We start from the raw sequence: 25,026 nt of genomic DNA on the forward strand, positions 1-25,026 counted from the left end.
AGAATAAACGTCAAGAACTAAGGCGGGAACCACTAGATTCTAGAGGCTGCTGGCAATTGGAAATACATATAAGAATCAGAAAGTTTCCCTATTCTGCATTTGTTCACTTCAACAGAACAGCTGATGAGGATTCTAAGGGGCCCTTGAACAAACAGGAAACGTTTCTGATCAGCAAACATCAAGCATCTCACTTCAACCGCATCAGCAACTTGTGCCATCTGTGAAATGGGAATCCCTTGTGGGCAATAAATATTTCACAATGGTTGAATCTTTTACTCAGAGTGTGTTTTGAACACATCAGCACCTTAGGATAATTTAGAACCAAATTTGAAGTTGTCATGATAGATTCTCAGGTTAATTTTCTTGGGGATGACATATATGCAAAAATTAATAAGGACAAGAAATTTGAATTATTTTTAATAAATATGTTTATGTATTTAGTTCATTGCGTGGCCAATAACGGCATCTATAATGTAGCTCGTATAGTTATAGTGTAGGATAGTTTGGTTTTTATATGAAGATAGTATCTTTTTGACCTTTGGATAGGAAAAAATAATTACCATACAGAATCAGAAAAAGTGGTCCATTTAGTGTAGTATTCTGGCAGACAAAGGCATGGATTAAGTTGTCCTACTTGATTCCAACCTGAATTATCATTAGTTGTCTCTCTCTTCATCTTCATTCTTTCCTCAAACTTTCCAATATTTCCAGTACTTTATCCCCATCACTTTTATGAGACATCTCTTATTCATGATACAAATGACCTCATTTTTAAAAAATATGTGTCTTTTCCAAGTAATCATGTCACTTGACCTCCTTGCAGCCTTTCACAAAATTGATTACCTCTCCTTTGGAAAAACCCAACTATCGTCTCTGGGCTTCTGTGACACCATGCATATTCTGTTTTCCTTTTTCTTCTAACTGCTACTTCTCAATCTAATTTACTGGCTCCTTCTCTTCTGCCCAACTTCTAACCATGTCCCCAGAGTTTGGTCTGGGCTCCTTTGTCAGCTTGCATTCTCTGCCTAGGTGAGCTAATCCACTCATGAGCCATGAGGTTCATGGCTTCAAATGCCATCTATATCCTGATGACTCCTAAATTCATAATCAGGTCCTGGCTTCTCCCCAGAGCTCAAGACTTAGATAAAATTCAACAACTACTCTTGAATGTCCAATAGGCATCTCAAACTTAGTACATCCCTCTCCCACCTACCATCTGCTTGCCCTGTCAAACCTTTTCTTCTTATTTTCCCCATTCCAGTTAACGGCTTCATCCTCTATCCATTTGTTCATGGTGAAAGAAAATCTATTTGTCGAATCCCCCCTTTTCTTCACACCACACATCCAGTCCATCAGTAAGTCTCATCACGTTAGTCTAAGACACAGTCTTCTCTTTCCTAGGTTATTAACACAGCTCGCTAATTGATCTTCCTGCTTCCACTCTTTGCCGTTCTTTCTCCAAGCCAGATGTGATCATTTTAAAACAGTAGATCAGATCCCTGTTCACCACCTGCCTCAAGCTTCTAATTGTATCTATAACCAGTATGCAATAAATTACATGATATATACGATATATAATACATTACGATAAAACATGAACTTCTTACCAGGCCACTAGGCACCTGTCTGAATTCAGTTTCTATCACTCTCACCCATGTTTTATCACACACATGCACAACAGTTTTCTTTCTGCCTCTTGAGTGTCCTCAGCTCATGCTCACTTCAAGGCCTTCAGATTATTCTTGTCTATTCCCTCAGGTCTTTGAATGACTGGCCCATTGTTATAGATTGAATGTTTATGTCCCCCTATAATTCATATGTTGAAACCTAATCCCCAATGTGATAGTATTTGGAGGTGGGGCCTGTGGGAGGTGATTAGGTCATGAGGGCTCTGCCCTCATGAATGTGATTAGTGCCTTTATAACAAGAACTCACTGGTTCCTTCCTCCACGTGAGGACACAGTGAGAAGGCCATCTACGAGCCAGGAAGGTGGCTCTCACCAGACACCGAATCTGCCGGCATCTTGGTCTGGAACTTCCCAGCTTCCAGAACTGTGGGAAATAAATTTCTGTTGTTTATAAGTCACTTAGTCTATGGTATTCTGTTACAGCAGCCCAAATGGACTAAGACACCCTTTCTCATCATTTACCTCCCCAAAGACACCTTCCCTACCCTCTAGTTAGTACTCTCTTCCTGTTCCCCACCCTGCAGTCATTCTCTATCCCATCATGCTGTTTTATTTCATAGCGGTAATCACCAACTGCCTTTATTTTACTTTCAGATTTAATTGTTTACATCTTTACTGTCTCTTCCAATCTTCCATAGAGTATAAACTCTAATAACAGGGCTTGATCTGTCTTGTTCATATCTCCTTTGGCTAAAATAGCATGTGGCCCTTATTAGGTGCTCAAAATATTTATTGAATAAATGAATGAATTTTAGGAGGTTGGACAGATAGCCCACTACAATCTACTTTTACTTTTAGGTAGGGAATTGAAAAGATTAAATTTTTTATATAGATAAATTTCTCAGGGTTTGAAAGCATACTTCTTCTAGTTTGAAGTACTTCATTTATATCTCAATTGTTTTTTTTTTAAGCTTTCTGTGGCTGTTTAGTTTTGTTACAGCAATATACCTTATGGAATGTGAAGCCCTTTTAAGTATGTTTTACTTGTACTTTCAAAAACTGTTTTAACTCTATGTTTACTTTAGCTTATGGGACCCAGGGGTCTGAGAACAAGTTGTTTTCTGAGGTTACATTAATTTACATATTTCAGTCCCTGCTTTGAAAAAGAAGAAAACAGACCCATTTAAAATAACATAACTTGCCCAAAGGTAGAAGGCTTTAAGTACCCAGTTCTAATCTACTAATATAGACTCAGTAAAAGGGAAGTAATTTTTTGGGCACCATTCTTTGTCATTAATTTATTCATTTTGTTATTCATTAATTCATTCATTTATCCAGTAGTTACCTAAGTGTCTATGTTAGGTATCTTAGGACACAGACATGATACAAAACCCCAGCTCTTGAGAGATTTTTGCATCATATTCATATCTTCTATATGGGGGTAATAAATGGAAATACTTAAAGTACAATGTAGTAAGTATTTCAGTGAATGTCAATTCTTCAGTAAACGTAAATATTTCAGTGAATTTCAGAATTTTCTGGAGAAGTTCTATCACATTTGTAAATGATCTTCATACATGACAAAAATCTTTTTGAACCAGAGAAGATTCTTAACTGTATTTAGTGTTCCATCATTTCAAGGAGGAGCTGGAGATTATAAATGCTAAATCCCAAAGCAAGTCTGAAAATACAATATTACATTGGTACCAGTTAGACAGGAAATCTTTGGGGTAAAAGAGCACTGAATTTAGAATTGGGGAATTTGGACACTAATCTCAGCTTTGGTACTAAGTAGTTGTGCTATCTTATGACAATTCTGTAAACTGAGGCTTCAGTTTAGAATAAACTGTTCAGAAAACTGTCTAGAATAAAGGCTAGATATTCTTCAAGATCCATTCCAGTTGCAGAACATGGGAATATTAAATTTCCCTTTATGGATAGCTTTTTAGGACAATATTGACATTCATCTCTATTATTCATTCAAGACCAGCCATGGAAATTGGAAGTCATTTCTTGTCTATTAAAAGCCACCTGGCAGCCGATTTCTTCTCAACTCAAAGGGTTAAACGCGCTTTGGTTATAGAATTATGAGAATGTATGTGTGGGAGAAAGGGGAGTAGAATTTAGGCCCACACTTGTGAAAAATGATAAAAAGAATGAATGCACACATAGGGCAATCATTGATTCCTAGTGGCAAGTGTTAGAGCTAAAAATAAAGTGCTTTATGATTGCTAGGAAACAGTAGAGATAGTGCTTAAAGTACCTGGTTTTGCTGGGAGGCTGTGAAGCCTTGTGCAAGGGAATATCACAGACTACAAAGAACCAGATGACTGTCATTTTGCCCTAGTGCCTCTCCATGGCTTGGAATAAAAAAGTAGGCTGCCAGTGAGACAGACCTCATTATTGGCAACGTTCCTATGACTACTCACCCCAGGGTAATCAGATTCAGAGCAGGCTTCCTACACCTAACTCTTCGCCTGATAAATATCTGATTAGCTACTGAGATCTCTAACCACTGATTTAAGAATGGAAATGCATTTTATTGTCTCTGTGGGTATGTGGCTGAATGAATACAGTAAAGGTTATTTTAACATTATTTAGTAACATGTACTCTAGTAAGGGATTAAAGTGCAATTCTCACAATTCCTGGCCCCAAATTTGTCTTGATTTTATCTCCTGGAGATGTTTTTTTAATTGAACTGTTAATAAGCTGAGTGCTTAGATCTGTCAATTAACGTATTTTTAGCTATTCCTTACCTTGAATTCCTTAACTTTCAGAAAAAGAAGAGCTGTCTGCTTGTGGCATAGAACAACTCTGTCTGTGTTTTCTCTTACCACTGTCCACATTTTTAGGACCTCATGTTTTCCATGAGACTTTCCTCATTTTTTGCATTTATTGTAATTTTTAAAAAGATAATTTCATAAGTATGTCAGCTTAGTAAAACTAAGTTCTCAAAAGTCAAGGTTTTAATCATACAAATACCTGAAATGTCAAACTTGCCTCTTTAAAAATAGTTTCATAAAAGTCACTCAGAATACTTACATCAACAATCAAGAAGTCTAGCCAGCACCAGGCATTAGTGAAATATGTTTGAAATCCATAAGCTACCCATTTGAGAAGCATTTCCAGAATGAATATATAAGTGAAGACCTTGTCAGCATATTCTAGCATGGTTTTGATAGTCTTTCGCTGTTCAATGTATATATCTTCAAAAGCCTGTGAATCAAGAATACATTTATTTTACTTGAATGGCTTGCCTCCACCAAATACTTGATTAAATTGCTTAGTATAATACTAGGCACAAAGCAATAATTTGATAAATATAGGCTAATATCAGACAAACATCGAACATCAGACAAAATCTAAAGACTAAAACTAACAGAAAATGTTGGCAAGGAAATGTCAATATCTTTACTGACTTGGTATATGCTTTCTTCTCTGCCCTCTCACCTCAAAGTCTCTATCTCAGTTACTGCTACAAAGACATGCTTTTAGAGAAGTAATAGGAACTCAGAAAATAACTAAAAGTTCTGTTAATGACGGATAGGCTTGGCCTATTCCAGCATTACTTCCCTGAATGATCTGGCTTATTTTGGAAGAATAAATTGATTAGACATAAAGAAAACGAAATATACTTTTAGTCCATAAATGTTAATATGATTATTAGGGAGAACTGGATGGTATTTGACATAGTTACAGAATGTCTGTAAATGGCTGTCTCAGTGAGGAAAACATCTGTTAGATAAACACCAGATGAGAAATGCCATCTGGCTGTTCATGGTTCTGATTTACTCTGTACTGAATTTTGCATAGTTCAGCCCTGGGTGCCAAGCTCTGCAAGGCACAGATATACCTCCTCCTTTGCTTCTTAAACTCAGTTAATGCTTCTTTAGGAGAATAAGCTATTTCACTAGAACCTGATTCTTGCCAGTATGCATTTCACTTACCAAAGCACCACTACTGAGAAGAATCATGAACACAATGAAAGTCTCAAACCAGTTGTGTTCAACAATGCTGTAGCAGGTTTTCCGAAGATTCCACCAGATCTTTCCTTTGCCTTCTTCTATACTTACTTGACAGAAGGGAAACTTTTTAATACATCCTGAAAGATAACATAAAATATAATAAATCAGAAAAATATATTTAAGTCCTAAATAGGAAAAAATAAACTTTTTTGCTCCCTCCCCATCCCAGTCCCAGATCATCATTTTACAGGGTAACTGACTACTTCATTCCCTAGTTATTTTCAGCATCCCTCCTGTATAATGAATCATTCTCAGACTTATATATTCAGCCAGCTGCCTAGAATTCAAGGAATTACTTTACCAAGAGTTGCTTGAGTATAAATGGTTTCATTCTTTAACACTAGTTAGGATCTCTCTTTGCCTCAAGGCCATTGATGGAAATAGGGTCCAAGAACACCTCTCAGGTTTGTGGAAAAACTACATGTTCAAATTGTTTATTCATTTTGTGATGTGATCTTGGATTTTTACTCCCTTCTTTTCATGCACAGAAAATCCCCCTGTCTTCCTAGGTATCAGCCACTGTCAGTTTTCCCAAGCTCATTTATTTTCAGCCTCAGTGCTTTTCTTAGTCACACCTATGACTCATCTTGTTCTCCCCCTCTTAGCTTTCATGTTATTTCTAACTTCCATCTACTCTCCTGTTCTAACTCTCTGAGCTGCTACTCATCGGATTAAATCCAATCACCATGAATCAGCAAATCTTTATTGATTTATATGAAAGACACTGTACTGGTCACCGAGAACAACTCCTGTTCTCCCTGCCAAGGCTCTACAGAACATCTTCATCCCCAAACAGCTCTGGCCACAGCACAAATTAACCACATTTGAAACTGTTAGGGATGGGGTGTAATTATTGCAGCATCTATAAATCAAATCACAACATTGCCAATGAGGTCTAAAGAGATTGCTACATCAGTGAGGTGACATTCCAGCGTGCCATTTATCTCCACATTCTAGATGATGAAAATAAAAAAGACACGTCAAATCATCTTAATTGTCCAGGCACAGACACTGCTATAGAATAATTCAGAAATACAGATAAATTAACTTTTTGGAAGAAAAAGGAAAACAAAGATAAATATGCCTTCACCATTTCTTTGAAATATTTCCTTCAAGTGAGGTATGTTCAGTCTCTGTAAGGAAAGAGGGGAGGTTGCATTTAATCGTATTAGAGCTTATTTACCTTCAGTGAAACAAGCTTCTGGTTTAAGGTCTTCCTCGGGTTCAATTTCGGCTTGTTCACCTTCCCGGGGTGGAGCAACATCAACTGTGCTTCCTTCAGATGAGCTGGTTGCATTTAATTTCTGGAAACAAAACCCCATTGCAAAGATGTGATTTTTCTCTCCTTTTATTCAGCTAATTTGAAAACGCTTTATCATAGTGTGAAAAAACGGCAGTGATAGCATTTGACTCCATTAACATTACTGATAATTATTTACTAATAATTTAACATAATTAAAGTCCTACAATTCAAAACAATGTAACTACTGACCTGATTCAGACAAAAAAAGGTTAGACAGATTTAAACGTGGGTGATTTGGAAAGGATGGATTATACTGATTAACTTGTTTTATGATCTCCATTTGTATATGGATGCCATATGAAAATAATTTAATACAGTAATACTCAGCCCAAATCAAGAATAGTCTGATAAAAGTTGGGTATGCTGACATCCACTACTGATTGTATTAATAAAATGCATCAAATCAAATGGTAATTTCCACCTCTTCGATGGAAATTTTCAGAGGGCAAAGAACATTACCAGTTGTCTCTAACTACTGTCCATGTTTCTGTAATTTTAGAAAGGAAGAGCGGCACATTAACATTAGTCACAGTCATTATATTTCAACTTTGAGCTATATTTTTCTCTGGCTTACATAATTGTCTTCTTACTTTACTAGCAGAAAAATGATGGATCTCTCTCTCTCTCCCTTTTTTGAACTGTTCAAATGAATTCAACACTTGCCAAAAAATTCTAAATGAAATAGAAATTTCTTCATAAATAGCATTGTCCAGAATCTTTATAGACTTTCATTAGGAGCACATTCTGAATTCAACATGTGATCAGACCGTGAATTTTTCCTTTAAATAGTAAATTACTGTGACATGCCACATGGCTAGGAAGAGCCACTTTATCGTTACAAGAATAAATATCTAATAAGTACTCTGAAATCACTTGGGAAGATATTATGGATGTGCAATGTTTTATGAAAACTGATGCAAAGACATGACCTACAGCACAACCTAGGCGATGTAAAGCTTTTAGAATGAAAAAACAGCACATGGACATGGTAATGATTTCAAAGCCCCCATTAACTTTAGTAGCTAAGTGGTAGGGTCACTCTGCTCTAGCCTTCTGAAAGAGTTAATACGTTGTTGAAAAATGCCTAAATGACTCCCTGAACATAGGTCATACTGGAGGAAATTGGCTCAAAATTCTTGATTTATTGAAATCATAATGCAAATGTAGTTTAATATTTTATTATGTGAACTAATTAAAGAGTAGTATCCAGATGATACTTTCTGCAGTGTTACTTTGAAGGTGAGACTAACCAGGTCCAAATAAATATATTATGAAAATTACTTTAAGTCAAAACATAATTCTATAATAAAATACCTCCTAGTCGGGAGTATGCGAAAGAGAGAAACTAGGCCATCATTTTGATGGTTCTTATGATCATTTTAGTACAAGAATTTTTACCATTAAATTCCTCTACTTTTTGGAGAGGTGGAAGGCTAAGACACATTTTTTTCTCCCAGGAGTTTTCTGCTTCTTACAGCCAGGATTTCTTTATTCTTTTAAGAAAATCTCAGGAAAGCTATTGGTGGATTGAACTGCAGCAGGTTCTGGTATAATGAAGAAAATACTGGATAATTGTTTGAACTCAGAAACTAACTCTTCTTTTCCCATTTCATTGGTGGTTTATGGGTTGAGCACTATGATATTTAATGAGTGGCAGCAATAATATCCACTGCATAAATAAAACCAATGAGAAACCAAATTATTTTGAAGTTATTTATAAAAAGTTTCATGTTTCTTCTTCTTCTTCCTCTTGACCAATTCAAGCTCAATAATTTCTTCTGAGCCTGGTCCTGGTCCACCTCCTCCAAGAGGCCTTTTTCTCTTGCATGATTTCTCCACACTAAATTTTATAGAAGGTTTAGGGCATTATACTTGTTTGCTTTGATCAAATATTTTCATAAATATATATACAAACTATATATGTACATAAAATTATATATGTACAAATTATATATTTATGTACATATACATATATACCAAAAATGTACATACACACAGATATATTATATATATACACCAAAAGGTCCAAGTATAGAATAGATGCTGTATAATTACAATGAGTTTATGAAGAGTGAATAAATGAATGATTAAATGCATTTTTGTATTACTCTTATAGAAAGAATTGTAGTATTTAAATAATTTCGTCTCTCCATTTTGATATATAACTCAGTCATGGCCTTGACAGAAGTCTATTTAATTGTATAAGAAAATGTATTTTCTTAATGAGTAGGAATTATTTAATTAATAATATTTTAGTGATAAAAACATATGACATTTCCAAAGTGTTTCTCTAAAATATTGGCAGACATTCAATAAAGAAATCTGAGGGAAGAAAGTAAAAAGTATATATGTATATACACATCAATATAGGTACAGTCATGCACTGCACAACAACATTTCAGTAAAGGATGGACCACATATACGACAGCGGTCCCTTAAGATTAGTACCATATAGCCTGTGTGTGTAGTAGGCTATTCCATCTAGGTTTGTGTAAGTACACTTGATGATGTTTGCATAGTGACAAAATCACCTAATGATGCATTTCTCAGAACTTATCCCCGTCGTTAAGCAACACATGACTGTATACTTTTCCATTTGAAACTTGAGAAAATATACTCATCCTTTACTTCTCATTTACCACTGTTAATATAATTGTAAGATGTTCAGTTTTGCACATTATAATTGTCTGCCATATATCCTACAAGTATCTTATATTTAAATACAAATACTTATTTAAAGCAAACCCTTCACAGCACAAGTAACAGCTGCTAATCTGAATGATAATTGAATCTACTGTTTACCAAGTATTGACCTCTGGATATATTTTTGTTATTGGTACTGTCTTTAGATTATAAACATTTGTGAATGTGGTTAACATGTTTGGATACAAATAATTTCAGTTTTCTAAATGGCTATGGAGGTTATGCATTCATACATCATAAAATAGAGAGGGTCAGTAGTGAGTTAGTTTGGCTTTATCTGCCTGGCATTATAAGGTATAACATGTCTTTTGAAAACAGACAAGGGAAAAACTCTGCATGTATTCTGCTCTTCTCAAACAAGCAGAACCTATTTCACATGGAGAATTGCTTCACCATTATCCAGGAGTTTTTCTGATTATAAGGATAAACTCTTTAAACTTACACTCTGGAAAGCTCCTTACGGAATGTTCAGACAGAGACTTACAGACCCTCATGCACCAAAGCTTAAAAAGTAGTTGGTAGACTAGTGTTCATTTCACTAAAAAATGTTTTGTGGGAGGCTCCTTTCCCTATGGAGGTTGACATAAAGTTAATTCTTCCTAAGTTGGAGAATCAGGTTTATTCATATTGTAATCTTCATTGGCCACATTTTTTTTTTTTTTTTTTGTGAGGAGATCAGCCCTGTGCTAACATTTGCCAATCCCCTTCTTTTTTTGCTGAGGAAGACTGTCCCTGGGCTAACATCCGTGCCCATCTTCCTCCACGTTATATGGGGCGCCGCCACAGCATGGCTTGCCAAGCAGCGCATCCGTGCGCGCCGGGGATCTGAACCAGCGAACCCCGGGCCGCCGCAGCGGAGCGCACGCACTTAACCGCTTGCGCCACAGGGCCGGCCCCCATAGGCCACAGTTTTGTCATAGAAAAGTATATAATTTTATTCTATGAAGTTATAAAAATATTATATCAACTACAAAAAATTTCAAAAGTTGTGAATTTACCTACATTTATATATTAAAGCTTAGACTGTGTTCTTAATAAGTTACAACAACTTACCAATTATGATATACTGCCTAACATGCTTTAGTCACTGGATACATAAAGAATTTTACTGCTGAAATTTTAAATCATTAATTTATATCCTAGAAAACTACTTAAGCATTTAAAATTCTATACATTGATATAATACTATCTATAGAATCTAAACATTTTCTAATTAAGTTCAATACTTTGGTATTCATACTCTGGTAGAGGGTAGTTTGTGATACATTTTATCAAAGCCATACCAAAATGACTTCCAAATATATTTAAAAGTGTATAACTGATTTAAAAGCAAGTGACTGATGGTAAATACAAGGAATAACTTACTTTATATTGCCATAGCTGTGATACTACAATGATATAAAAAAAGCAAAGAAACCTGAAATGAAATTTTCCATATTAAGGAACTTGATGACTATACTAAATAACTAAAATTAATACTTGTTGAGAAGTAGTTAGAAAAATATAATTAGGTATATAGACATAACAATAGAAAGCTTCTGTATGAAACCATATAGTACAAGTTCAAACTTGTTTTCTTGTACTATTTTTCTCCCTAACCCTCCAGTATTTTATGGCACTTAACATTAGATTCTCCCATCCCTTGTAGAAACTACTGAGTCTACAGAGGGATGATGGCTTATGCTCTACAAATGCACACTGGAAAGCAAGTTTTAAGATGCAACATTCTCCAGGCCTAATTCAGCCACAGAAAACATGCCTGGCTGTAGCGGAAGCCTGGCGCAGTGCTGTGGAAGCCGCACACTGATCCAAGAACCATGTGCTCAAAGACATGGTACCTGAATATGAAGTTTTCAAGGTAAATCGCAAATACCACTCATTAGAAATGACAGAATCAGCACTCATTAAGGCCATGAGACCATTTTTTCCCCTTAATAACATGAACTTATATAGAAATTCCCCCTTATGATGAATATTGCTCTTGATTTTTATCCAATTAAATAATGAAATTTAACTTTCAGAGGTAGAAGAGAATGTTAGTAACTGGCCTACTTCCACTGAAATGCGCTCACATTTCACTTATTTTCAATCAGCTATCATGTTTGACTCTCACAAATTACTGTGTGATTCAAGAGGCAAAAATAAAAGATTCAGCCATTACAGATTGCCTTTAAAATCTAGCCATTTTTCTCAAAACTTCTGAGTTTTGTCTTGCAAATACAAGAAGAAAATATTTTGGTCACATACACTATCAGGGCCTTAGTCTGATCCCTTGGATATGCATATCCATATCTTGACTTATGACATTTCACTTGAAGAACAGCCCATAAAGCCATTGGGCTGCTTGTCCAAGGCAGGAAGAACAAGACTAAAACCAATAGCTCTTTTTACTGGACCAATTATTGAATAGTTAGAAATATAAACCACCTCTATTTGGTTTTGCCTTGACATATTTTAAATGTGCAATACCCCTGGTGCTCCTTTTATTTTAAAATAGGCTTAATAAGAACATATATACGAAACTGAAAATAACTACATGGTAGTTGAAGAGTAAGGTAAAGGGGCATCAAGAAGGCAAAAGAAAAAGCTGGTTTATCTTGAGAAGTACAAAAGTTTCCATCTAAACTAGCCTTAATTGAGTTTTATTTCAGCAGAAGTATGTTAAAGCACCAAAACGGTTCTCTAAGGGTCAAGATGGGTTTAAAATGGCTATTCACACACCCATCTGAGCCTCTGGAAGAATTGCCTGACATTCTGTTTCACAAAGAGCATTTGGAAGACACTGAAAGCATAACAGAAATCGGAAGCTAGAGGTATATTCTCCCACTGCTCTCCAGATTGTGAAAACACTGGAAAAACAGTGTCTTTTCCAGAAGAGCATGTACTTGGGACCTTAGTCAAGCATCTATTTTCAAAGTGTCCGTAAAGGCTTTGAAAAGGAGGGAATCCTGTTATAAACAGGCTGTGAAAGATAATTTGCCAGTACCTTTTAATTCTATTCTGCTTGTGAAGGAAAAAAATCAGATTTTCTCAATGACTAATAAGGTTATTATACTCCTAAAACTAAAAAGTCATTGCTAAGTAAAAATTATATAAATCACCAGGAACTATTTTTTTTCTATTTTTCATTAATTTTATTTTTGAATTTGTTGCCTTCTACAACTAATTCTCGGTTATCCCTAAAGAAGAAGAGAGTATGTATAAATTAAACCTAGAGACAACCTCAAACTCTAATTAGATATTCTTTTTCACCAAAAGCCTTGAAAACTGCCAATACTCATGAACTTTTTGCTTTATAATTTCCCTCCCAGAACCCTCACTCCAGCTGAGATTTCAGTAAGCAATGGTATCAACAGGAGAAAGCTGAGTCAAGAGAATAAACTAAAGATTTTAGTTAATCCACAAATCTACAATAATAATTTTGGGAGACGCCCTTTACTCCTCATAAAACTATAATTTATAATTAATAATTAAAAGCAGGAAAATTCCCAAGTCTCTTTTTTGCCTGCTCTGTTTTGGGAACATTTAGGGAGAAATTAATGTAGATAAGGGAAATAAAAAAAATGGGCCAATAACCTAATGACAAGATGCAATGAACTTTTCCTACCCCATATCATGATGCTTTCCTTCTTTTAATTACTTTACAGTGATCACTTATGGTTTTGCAGACACATGACTTAACTTTCCTAAACTACATGAAAATCCAAGATATGTGGTGCCCAAATGCATACAGACTATGGCCCTTCATATCCAAAGACTCATGATCACTCTACTCTTTTTTTTAACAGACCCTTTCCCCCCAAAAATGAAAGCAAACTTTCAACATCTGTAGCACATGAATTGGACGGGTTGAAAATTATATTCACAGATCTGAATATAATGATCTGAAAATGGCAGCACTATCAAAAAAAACCCTGTGAGGGTCCTTTTGGTAATACAGTTTACTTATAAGGGCTGAATCAACAACAAAAGTTGTGGTTTTATTTTAATGAAATAAAAACAGAGAAATAAAAAAGACGCATGCTCTCAAATTCTTATATTGAATTTTAAACATTCCTATCATGTTCTAAAATTGATATAAATCCTATAGAGCATGCAACTTTTGCTTTTAAAAGTCTAAAAGACTAAACTGGAAAACTCATTAGCAGAATCAACTGTGATGTTGGGACTGCCTGCCTCGCCTGACCATGCTGTGATGTGTCACACGATTCAGCAGAGAGCAGCTGGGCACGTCTAGCACTTCCTTGCCATGGCAGGGGAAGGAACATAGCTGAGTAGCATGCAGGCCAGTCAAAATTCACTTAGAAAGTGATTGTACATGTACAACTTGCTTGGGTAACCTGGGTAAATTGGTGGCCCGAGCCTCTGGCTGGTTAAAAAACACCAGAGCTGCATCTTGATGGCTCCAGCTGGATTTTACTCCTGTGAGAAGTAAGAATGGTAAGCAGTGAAGGTTACAGTATGATATTGCTAGACTGTGCTTTGGAATTCAACTTCAAATATGATTCGCAAGAGCATTTATTCTATTTCCTTCACCTAGGAAGACATTGAAATCTTTTAAGAACTTATTGGTGAAAATCCATAGTTATATAAAAATTTAAAGAAATCATGATTATGTGAACTTTAAGAACACAAGGAGAAACAAAATTCTACATTATATCTTGTCACAAGATTTGTATAATTCCAAGTTTTTTCAAAATAAAACAATCACTGTTTTGAAACCTATACCTTCAATTCTCTTACACTTTTTCATGCAAAGCTTTATATTTGTTTCCATACCAGCCTGTTTATGTTAGTGGTCCATATATATGGATATAATAGTTATTTATATATAAAATATGTACATTGTATAATACATATAACAACGATTCATATTTTTATCTCTAAAAACTTCTAAGGGTCATTTCTCCCCAACCATGCCAGATATACTTTATCATGAAAATAAATGGAAGGAGTAGAGTAACGAAAGTTTTCAAATACCATCTAAATTAATGATTAATTTACTGCTTCTTCGTATTTTTGTGAGGAAGACTGGCTCTGAGCTAACATCCATTGCCAATCCTCCTCTTTTTGCTGAGGAAGATTAGCTCTGAGCTAACATCCGTGCCCATCTTCCTCTATTTTTTATGTGGGATGCCGCCACAGCCTGGCTTGATGAGTGGTGCGTAGGTCCGCGCCGGGATCTGAACCTGCGAACCTCGGGCTGCCGAAGTGGAGCGCGCGAACTTAACCACTACACCGCCGGGCCGGGCCCCCTTTTTTTTTAGTGAGAAATGTATCACTCTTTTTGGTTCAGTGCGTCTGATTTCTCGCTTTGTCAGCAAAGAGAAAGAATATTCTGTGCTCTCCAAAGCGCCACTCAATGTTCTTTTTCTACTTGTGGTCAAAAAACTAACAAGCATGAACCAAAATGTCACTTTATGGATATGTTATTTTTAATTTGTGTATGTACGTATGTGTGTGTGCAATAGCTATTAAAAACGATTAACTCAGCCAACATAAGTGTACATTTGAAATGTGACCTGTGTTCCAAGCAGTAAGTAGTTTCAAGAAATTTCAGATCAAAACTGAATTTTGCTGGAATAAATGTTTGCTGCTCTATAATGTTAGAACATGCTGATTTTTGCTTTTATTTTTAAAAACAGTGTACTTTTAATCTTTGTGTGAGTGCATATGAGAATCGCCCTATTTTTTTTATTGATGTTTTAATAGTTTATTACATTGTGAAATTTTGGGTTGTATATTTTTCTTTGTCCATCACCATATATATGTCTCCCTTCACCCCTTGTGCCCACCCCTGCCCCCATTGCCCCTGGCAACCACAATACAGTTTTCTCTGTCCATGTGTTGGTTTATATTCCACATATGAGTGAGATCATACAGTGTTTGTCTTTCTCTTTCTGGCTTATTTCACTTAACATAATACTCTCCAGGCCCATCCATGTTGTTGCAAATGGGATGATTTTGTCTTTTTTATGGCTGAGTAGTATTCCAACCCTATTACTTTTTTAGAGTTCTTTTGGTACTAATTTTGAAAATCGTCTGCATAAAATTTATTACTGAATTTAATTTTACTGTGCAAAATAATTTGAAATTTTATCCTAGCTTTATAAAAGTATTTAATGTTATATTTACTTTGACGTATTTTCCCACTAATATATTTGTACGTTTTAAACAATTTCATTACATTCTGTCATTGGATTCCACATATCCAGAATTAGCTCTGAAGAGGATAGAATGGTTATTAAAAAAGTCACCCAATAAAGAATTTTTGTTCAGATAACAAAATGTTTTCAGGGACTTCATAATGAGGAAGACATTGTATCTCATTACAAATTTATGATTATTTAGCCATTAAAAAATGTTATAAAAAGGTAGTATCCTTCTAAGCAGTCATTAGAAGTATCTGTGGACATTATAGAGTTTTTGAAGTATTCTGGAAACCAACTGCTTGGTAAAAAGAAATTAAGATGTATAATTTCCATAGATCCAGTGTGATAAAACCTATGATTTTAATGTAGCAAAAGTTTCTCTGCCTCTTTGACTTTTCTACCTCTTCTTGACCACAAGTTAGTCTTGTCCCTAGTCTTCCCCTATTTTTTCTTTATAATTCCTTCTTTGGTGAGCTTCACTATTTTCAAGGGATCAGATAATTATGAAGTCTGCATTATCAAAGCTACTTTTAAACCCTGACCTCTCACCCAGCCTGTGGTTCCCAACGCTGTCACTTCTAATTCAGTATATCTCAACTGGACTCCTCCTCTTCCCACACAAACCTGGTAACCTTCCTAAAAAGGCCAGTTCAGGTAGTGCAATTACCGTTGATCTAATTTCCCAGATTCTTTACCAGATTTGTCAAATTGCCAGTTACTCTCGGTTCCCATACTTGTTGCCCCAGCCCAGAATTCCCTCACCTCATTGCTGTCAAGTGATTGTTACCACATTCTCCATGATAACCCCCTTTATCCTTCACTCTAAACTGTTTTACTCATGATATCAAATAAATTTTCCTAAAACCTCACTTTTCTGTCTCCTTTCCCCTATGTCAGAGACAAATAGCTCCTTATTGACTATGCAGCCAATTCCAAACTCTTTGACTTACTGCAGAGACTTTATAATCTGAAACTACCTTACACACCCAAATGCATTTTCCTACTGTCTTCTCAACCAATACCTTATTCATGCTGATTGTTTCACTGCAGTGTCTTAATACCAGGCTCATTCTCAACTCTGGCTTTCCTTTCATAGGTTTCTGCTTTGGCTTTCTGTTCATATATTTTGACCCAAGCTTTGAGGCCTATTTCAATTTTATCTCTTCCATTTAGCAACTAGTTATGTTCTTGCTGTTCTCAATACCTATAACCTTATATTCAGTCCTACAGGATTAAACTTTTTAATAGGTCGTTAATGATTTTGTGAGTTAGTGTTTGCTTCCTCAAAGATGTTGAGATTTCCCTGAAGGGTTCTGTTACAGAGCTCTCCTTTAACGCTTCTTTACTCTTCGTATACAGCAGAGTGCTGAGTTCACAAAAAGTGCTCAATAAATGCTAGTTAATTAACTAATGTTTTTCCTTAAATAAATCTACATCAGGTGATGGGAAATAAAATTAGAACTGATTTCTTATTTTACCAGAATGAGCAACAGATAAATTAGAATTGAATTCATTAAGCAGACTTTGGGTGGAATTCTGAGAAAGAATATTATACCTCATATTGTACGTATTTTGACCTTTTTCAAAATATTTTCAAATTTACTATTATAATATATCTCAGCAGCTCTGAAATGCCTGAAAAAAGGATCAGGAGACTGAGTTGTGACACTGTCAGCTACCTGTTACTTGTACAAATTCTGTCGATATTGTTATTAAAATAAAGAAATTTCCAAAATATGCTCATAAAATCAGATATCATTGGTTTGATTCATATGGTGTCAATATTATACCCTCAAGCTAAAACGTGTCTCTTATAACTCCATGCTAGACTGACTTCTTACTGGTACATTAGAAGTCCGTAAGTAAATAATAGTAAAAAATTTTAATCCTGTTCTCCACAACACAGAATTGCAGAATTAATACTATTAAGCTACTATTATGTGATCCTGTGAATTCTAATCATACAGTAGGAACAATTTCCTTTCTTCTTTCTTTTCTTTTAAATGGGAAGTAACATGACAGTAAGAGCAGCTTTTCACTCTACAGGTTAACTATAATCCTAAAGTGGAGCTTTTCTAAGTAATTCTTAGTATTTTCAAGTTAATCTGTGAGACCTTATAGCTTTGCTTCTCTTTGACTGAGCAAAATGTAATCAGTGCTACTTGCACTTCCCTGATATGTATAACACCTTCATAAATGAATAACACTCTATCATAGTCAATAAAGCTCTCAGAGGTGAACAAAAACTACACAAAACTTTCACATTAAAAGAATCATAGCAAAACCTAATATATTACAGAAAGTAAGGAGATGACACTTTCACAATGATCGATAAAATAAGGTTCATTGATTTTTCTAAAGAGCATAATATAGTGTAGAATAGAATGTGTTAAATAACGTATCTTTTTGGAAGGCCATATTTTTTAACCAGACTTTCAAATTATCAAGAAGATGAATATACTCATTTTTCAGAATAATGATTTCTTATAAAATTTGGAATTCCTATAAATAGATTTCCCAGTAAAGAATATCTCATAATTTCCCCACATTACCGTATATATGAATTTCAATATACTTTTTAATAATATAAACAATAAAAATACTAAATAATCATAGTGCATGGTTACCATAGGAAATGCAACAAAAACTTTAAAAGCATTCTTACCTCTTTGCTTTCTTCTAGTTCTGACTCACTGCTGAACTCTTCAGTATTTAAGTTTTCAAAGTCAGACTCTCCAACAGCAATTGGCACTGTTACAGTGAGGCTGGGGTTGTTTATGAATGACATATAATCATTTTCATCAATTACATATTTTTCAACACTGCTTCCAGTACCTACACCACTGGTGGTTCCATTCCCATCTTTAAGATAATTAAGCTCTTTGCTTATTTCAATTCCAGTATTATTGGACATGCAGCTGTCTATTTTGTTGCCTTCATGGATTTCTATAACTTTTGGCTTTCTTAAAAAGGTTTTTCGGAAACACTCCCGTATCTTATTTTTAACATAATCAATTCCTTTTTGCATCCTTCCTACTGCAATCTGGAGATTGTTCATTTCATTATCATCGTCAGTAGCAGCAAGATTGTCTGAGCTAAATGAACTCAACAATAAGGCCAGAAAGAGGTTCAGAACCTGTAAGAAGAAAAGAAAATACATACACAAATAGTCAAGTATGCATAGAAATAGTAGCTTAAACAAGGAACTTACAGATCTTTGCTAAAATTAATTCAATAGATACTTCTTGAATGCTTACTATATTTCAGACACCAAGTCTTTTTATTTATTTTTTTTACGATTTTATTTATTTATTTATTTTCCCCCCAAAGCCCCAGTAGATTGTTGTATGTCATAGCTGCACATCCTTCTAGTTGCTGTATGTGGGACGCGGCCTCAGCATGACCAGAGAAGCGGTGCGTCAGTGCGCGCCCAGGATCCGAACCCGGACCACCAGCAGCGGAGTGCACGCACTTAACCGCTAAGCCGCGGGGCTGGCCCTCAGACACCAAGTCTTAATCACACACTATTTAAAGGACCTACTATCTTCTACCTGCTTTACGGACAAAATGGCAAAGCAGAGCCTTTTCTTTCCTCCTAAGAAGGACAACAGGAAACCAGAGCTTCTAAGATTTAAACTGTATCTCCTCAGGGTTGCCAGTGAAAAGACAAAATCCCATTTTTATGGTTTTGGCCAATGAGAAAAAAAGAGATATTTTCACATTAGTCATTTTACCAGTTTGCCTAGGGAATGTCTAGCTTCATGTGTGTAAATAATGAATTTATTTAATTAGTAGCCTGGTGATATGTATGAAAACAATATACTTGAAATACAAGTTTCTTTGTCTAATGGCCACTTTTATAACAGCAGAAATTTCTAAATGCAAATTATACAAGGTTGAACACATTTCCCATCAATGTGCTCTGAAATTTATGTGTCCAAATAGTTCAACAGATGGAGAAAAATCTAAAATTATTCCAAGGTTTAGGCTAGACCCATATAATGTAAATGATTTTTCTCTTCCCTTTTTTTGTGCAGAAAATATGAGGCAATCTTAAATCTCAGAGTATCATTGGAATACAAGGGGAAAAAATTACCTAATTAACTGATAAAATGTGATTAATACAGGAATAAATCATTATAGCTGATGAAAAAGGAAATTTATTTATAGGAATATTTTAAACTTGAAATGGAGTCACTGAGTTTAAAAAATGTTACTTGGTAGGAAGACCAAGTACCCCAGTTTGTTTCCTTATTTCTGTATCAGATTTTGTTCAGAATCTAGAGCTTCCTAATTTACTATTCTGAAAAAAATTGCATGTCTACAGGTATCCCACAAACATTCATTTTAACAATCGCATTTGAATTTTATCTCTCAAAGGAAAGGTCCAGTATGATAGCATAAATAAATGCTTTGTCCACACATGATTGAGAAATTTAAGCAATAAAATGCATAAATATGCAAATTATGCTTTTACATTAGCGTTTTTAAGTCAGAGCTAAAAATAAGTCTTTTAACTTTGCTCAATGTCCGTACATATGAATAACTTAAACTGCAATAATTTATTTTCCTTTAATAAAGCAAATTCAGGGAAGAATTTATTTAGTCCCCTTCCAAGTCATTTGGATAATTACAACACATAGCTAAAATATAATGCTCTATTTCATTGAAATTTGTCTTTAAAATTTGGTAATATGCAATTTATGCCTCTGAGTAAGCAAACAATATGAACTATGAATGTGTAGAGAGCAATTTCAATATAGAAGAGATAGTTGTATTTTTAGATTTACTGGAGATCTTTATCTTATCAAAATAATATTAGGATAAAAAAATAATTCAGGCCATAAAAATAATATTAGGATAAAGTTAGTCTTGATAAAAACATTTCTTTGCAGAAGAAAAACAAAGAAAAAAAGGAATATATGCGCCCAAACTTTCACAGATATACCTCATTTAATCCTCACATCAACCATAAGATTTCAGTTTTGTCATTCCAGTTTCATAGTTGGGGAACTTGAGCCTCAGAGAAGTTAAGTAACTTGTGCTAGTACTGGGTTTTGAGTCTAGACTACTGATGATAAAACCAGAGATGTGTCCACTGCATCAGGCCACCTTCCTAGCTACTGTCTGATCTTATTCTTAATTATGAGCATTTGTAATACATACATACCACAAGGTTTCCAATGACCATGACCAACATGAAAACAATAAGGCACATGGCTTGGCCGGCAACCTCCATACAGTCCCACATGGTCTCTATCCACTCTCCACACAGCACGCGGAACACAATCAGGAAGGAGTGAAAGAAGTCATTCATGTGCCAGCGTGGAAGTTGACAGTCACTGGAGATCTTGCAGACACATTCTTTGTAGCTCTTACCAAACAGCTGCATGCCAACCACAGCAAAGATGAAGACAATGATGGCCAACACCAAGGTGAGGTTACCCAGAGCCCCCACAGAATTGCCAATGATCTTAATTAGCATATTCAGGGTAGGCCAGGATTTTGCCAACTTGAAAACTCGAAGCTGTAATCAAATGAAAAGATACTCTTAGTAGTAATCACAATATAATTTGGAAGTTAGTTAGACATGGTTTCATTAGTATGTGTTATTGTAGACCCACCTCTGAGGAATATAAAATCTCAAACCATACTAAACAAATTCAAATCCAGAAAAAAAAGGTAATAATATTGGAACTGTAAATAAAATCATATCATTTAAATGAAAAAGTAAGAAAGGTAAAATATTTCAGAAGTGATTAAGACATTTCTGATTCACCAACAGATACGTCCATGAAAACAAATTAGTATTTTCATTAGTGACATTTGTGAATTTAGCAAACTAATGTCACCCCTAGACTATATTTTAGAGTAAAAAGAAATATTAAAATTATGACATATATTTTTAATAGACACATAAAAGTAAAATAAACTAATTTAATAAAAAACTTAAAGAAAGGCTTCCTTTCAATTTTAAAACAACACACATTTTACTTAATTTCCAATAGAATTTTACATATTTTTCAATAAAATTTTTTGCTATAATATCAAAAACGTTTGCTATACCATTGTTTAAAGTGCTAATGGTATCAAACATTTTCCCACAAATTTCTTCAAAATAATCCCCACTAATATAAGTAAGGTTGATAAAAAGCTAAGATTAATTGGGGCCTAAAGATTTTATTAGCATTTCTTTACAGACTTTAAAGCAAAAAAATTTTTTAATGAATTTAAAACATAATTTTAGAAGCACATGTGTGTTTTTAAATGTGCCCTACATAGTAATCATTATGAAATTATCCAACCATTTTTATCATTTTTAGAAAATAGTCACACAGCTTTAAAGAGAATATTTATATATTTTCTTAGAATATCACATATATTGGTATAAATTTCAAATATCATTAAAAGTAAATAACTATATAAATACACATTGATTCACTTTCAAAATAAATGTTATGCCATGAAAGACAGCATATAAACATAGTCTATGCAGATACCAGTCTGAATGATCTCAGTACAGACAACCCCTCCACATTTGCCAGGCCAAGCTCCATCAAACTGAGGCTGACAATAATTCCATCAAAGATATTCCAGCCCTCTTGGAAATAATAATATGGGTCCATGGCAATGATCTTGAGAACCATTTCTGCTGTGAAGATCCCAGTGAAGACCTAATGTAAAGTAGAAGTCAGTACGTCACAAACATTGAAAAAATATTGACACTGCAAAAATCTGTAAAGGAAATAGCTAAAATTTCAAGTGAAGAAATATGACAAATTGATACAAGTTTAGCATTTTTTTTCCAGGGGAATATTTTAAGTGGATTTGTTTTTTTTTTTTAACAAATCTGCTAGATTTCCAGGAAAATGTGCAGATTTTAAAACATTTCATCATCCACATTTTAAATCTGATACTAAATAATAGCTACTGCCCTTTTTGGACACTGCTTTTACCATAATCACAACCAATTTTTTTTTAGTATTATTTCATTAGAAACAAATCTGTATAGTATTGGAATTTACTAAAAAATTATTATTATTATTTGTGAGGAAGATTAGCCCTGAGCTAACATCTGATGCCAATCCTCCTCTTTTTGGATGAGGAAGATTGGCCCTGCTCTAACATCCGTGCCCATCTTCCTCTACTTTATATGGGACGCTGCCACAGCATGGCTTGACAAGCGGTGCATTGGTGTGCACCTGGGATCCGAACCGGCGAACCCTGGGCCACTGAAGCGGAGTGCGCGCACTTAACCGCTACACCACTGGGCCGGCCCCACTAAAAAATTATTTTAACTTTGGTAAAAACTATATTTTGTTCTTGATTTTTGGGTCTTTTTTAATGGACACCATCTTATTTCTATAATTTTATAGACATTCCTGAAACAAGAGTGAGTTTGCCACAAATGTTTTATAATAATGATTCCTGTATGCATGCCTCAGAATTAAGGTTAATGGATTAATAGAGCAAGGAACTGCAGATTTAATTGGAAGCAGCAGGAGAACATTCTCAGTGTGCATACACCCATAATTAAGATTAACAAATTATTTGAGTAGTTGGATGAATGTCTCTTTGACAATAGAAAGAAAAACAATGAAACAAACTCAAAATTTGTTTTTTAACTCAAAATCACAGGCTAAGGGACCCAAGGACATGAAGTGTTATGAAATTACTCTTGCAAAAAATCTTTTAAAGCAATTCTTTTAATTAACTGTAGGTAAAAGCTGAATTTTATGACTTTATGCATTTAAAGTCAAGCTTACCATTTACCAGGGTAAATCAGTCTTTACCTTGAAGGAACTCTATCAAAGTAACAGTATCAAAATTATTTGTTTTTCTAAAGCATCATATCAATTAAAAGAAATCTTGATTTTCTCTTACAAATGTGTAAATGCAGCTAACATCTCATTTTCCCAATCACAGAAAGACCTAAGGAAATATCCATCCCAGAAAAAATAGCTTAACTGCAATTCATCATTCATTCATTCATTCATTCACTCAAATAGAAATAAAACGCATTTCAAGCAAGCCTAGTACATGAAAATCCAGATATATGGTGGAATGCACATTGAAAAACGATTTTTTTCATATATCTCTTTAAATTTTTCAATTTAGGCCCTAAAAATCACTACGATTGTTTTTGGCACATTTTAGTGTAGGTTTAGCATGGTCAATGATTAAGAATTTTTAGAAAGTCTTTCTCATTCTAGCTAAGGTCAACCAAGCATACTGATTATGATGCCTATGTTTACATAATTTTAACGCTTCACCAAAAAATGCTAAGAACAGAAAGAACTGGCAACCTCTGGATATGTACAAGATTATACATATAATTCCAATGTATAGTTTATAAACATATTGAATGTTTATTGTTTAGACTTAGCCTAATTATATCTTGTGTTCTATAGAAGCTTATTGTCTTTTGAAATTTTGGATTATTGGCTTCTGTAGCCATTCATTCATGCATTCCTAAAATATTGCTGAGCATCTACTTCAACAGAGACATTGTGCTACGCTTTGAAAATAAAATAGTAATTAAGATATACAAACCTGACATTGCATAAACCATTGCATTTAGACTCATAAATTTTTTTTTCCCAAAGCCTCAGTACATAGTTGTATATCCTAGTTGTAGGTCCTTCTAGTTCTTCTATGTGGGACGCCTCAGCACGGCTTGACTAGCGGTGAGTAGGTCTGCACCCAGGATCTGAACCGGTGAACCCTGGGCCGCCGAAGGGGAACATGGGAACTTAACCTCTACAGCCACCAGACTGGCTCCTCATAAATTTCTATGGACAGTGAATTTATAGGCTTCCTAAGCCAGCTTCTTTAATGAGGAGATAAGTTTGGTGAAAAGTTCCTAATCTGTTCTATGTGGATGACACATGATAATTAGTAAAAGTGTAAGTGTTAAGGATGGAGATGAGAATCAGTCTAAGGAGTCTGGACAAAGAGTAAAGAAATTTGGAGCATTTGGAGTTTTGGGGGGCACAGGGATTGGGATGATCAAACGTTGGAGTTAAGGTCTCGATTCAGGGATGGGAAGGTTTCCCTATTGAATATTTACTTAGAGAGGAAAGTTCCATTGATATAGATTACAAAGATAGAAAGGTTCATTATAAAGGCTGAAGTTCGCATATTGATCAGTATGCTCTACAGAACCTCTACTTGCCCAAACTGGCGTTCCATTCCTTTGTAGTGAACTTGATGT

General features: G+C 34.8%; 1 protein-coding gene across 7 annotated transcripts in view; it reads right to left on the reverse strand.

The window, feature by feature from the left end:
• The window catches only part of LOC101388071 (sodium channel protein type 3 subunit alpha), an 80,777-nt gene that overhangs the window by 16,282 nt on the left and 39,469 nt on the right, over positions 1-25,026 (reverse strand). For all 7 annotated transcript variants that reach the window (XM_087435313.1, XM_087435312.1, XM_087435310.1 and 4 more), the window contains exons 14-19: positions 22,313-22,486; positions 20,983-21,339; positions 18,478-18,948; positions 6,838-6,958; positions 5,577-5,731; positions 4,672-4,845 (exon numbers count right to left, since the gene is read on the reverse strand). In XM_087435313.1, coding sequence (XP_087291439.1) covers positions 4,672-4,845; positions 5,577-5,731; positions 6,838-6,958; positions 18,478-18,948; positions 20,983-21,339; positions 22,313-22,486 — 1,452 coding nt within the window. The remainder of the gene's footprint in view (positions 1-4,671; positions 4,846-5,576; positions 5,732-6,837; positions 6,959-18,477; positions 18,949-20,982; positions 21,340-22,312; positions 22,487-25,026) is intronic.

This window comes from Ceratotherium simum, chromosome 9 (genome assembly GCF_057802395.1).
Source record: "Ceratotherium simum simum isolate JZ-2026a chromosome 9, ASM5780239v1, whole genome shotgun sequence".
NCBI lineage: Eukaryota > Metazoa > Chordata > Mammalia > Perissodactyla > Rhinocerotidae > Ceratotherium > Ceratotherium simum.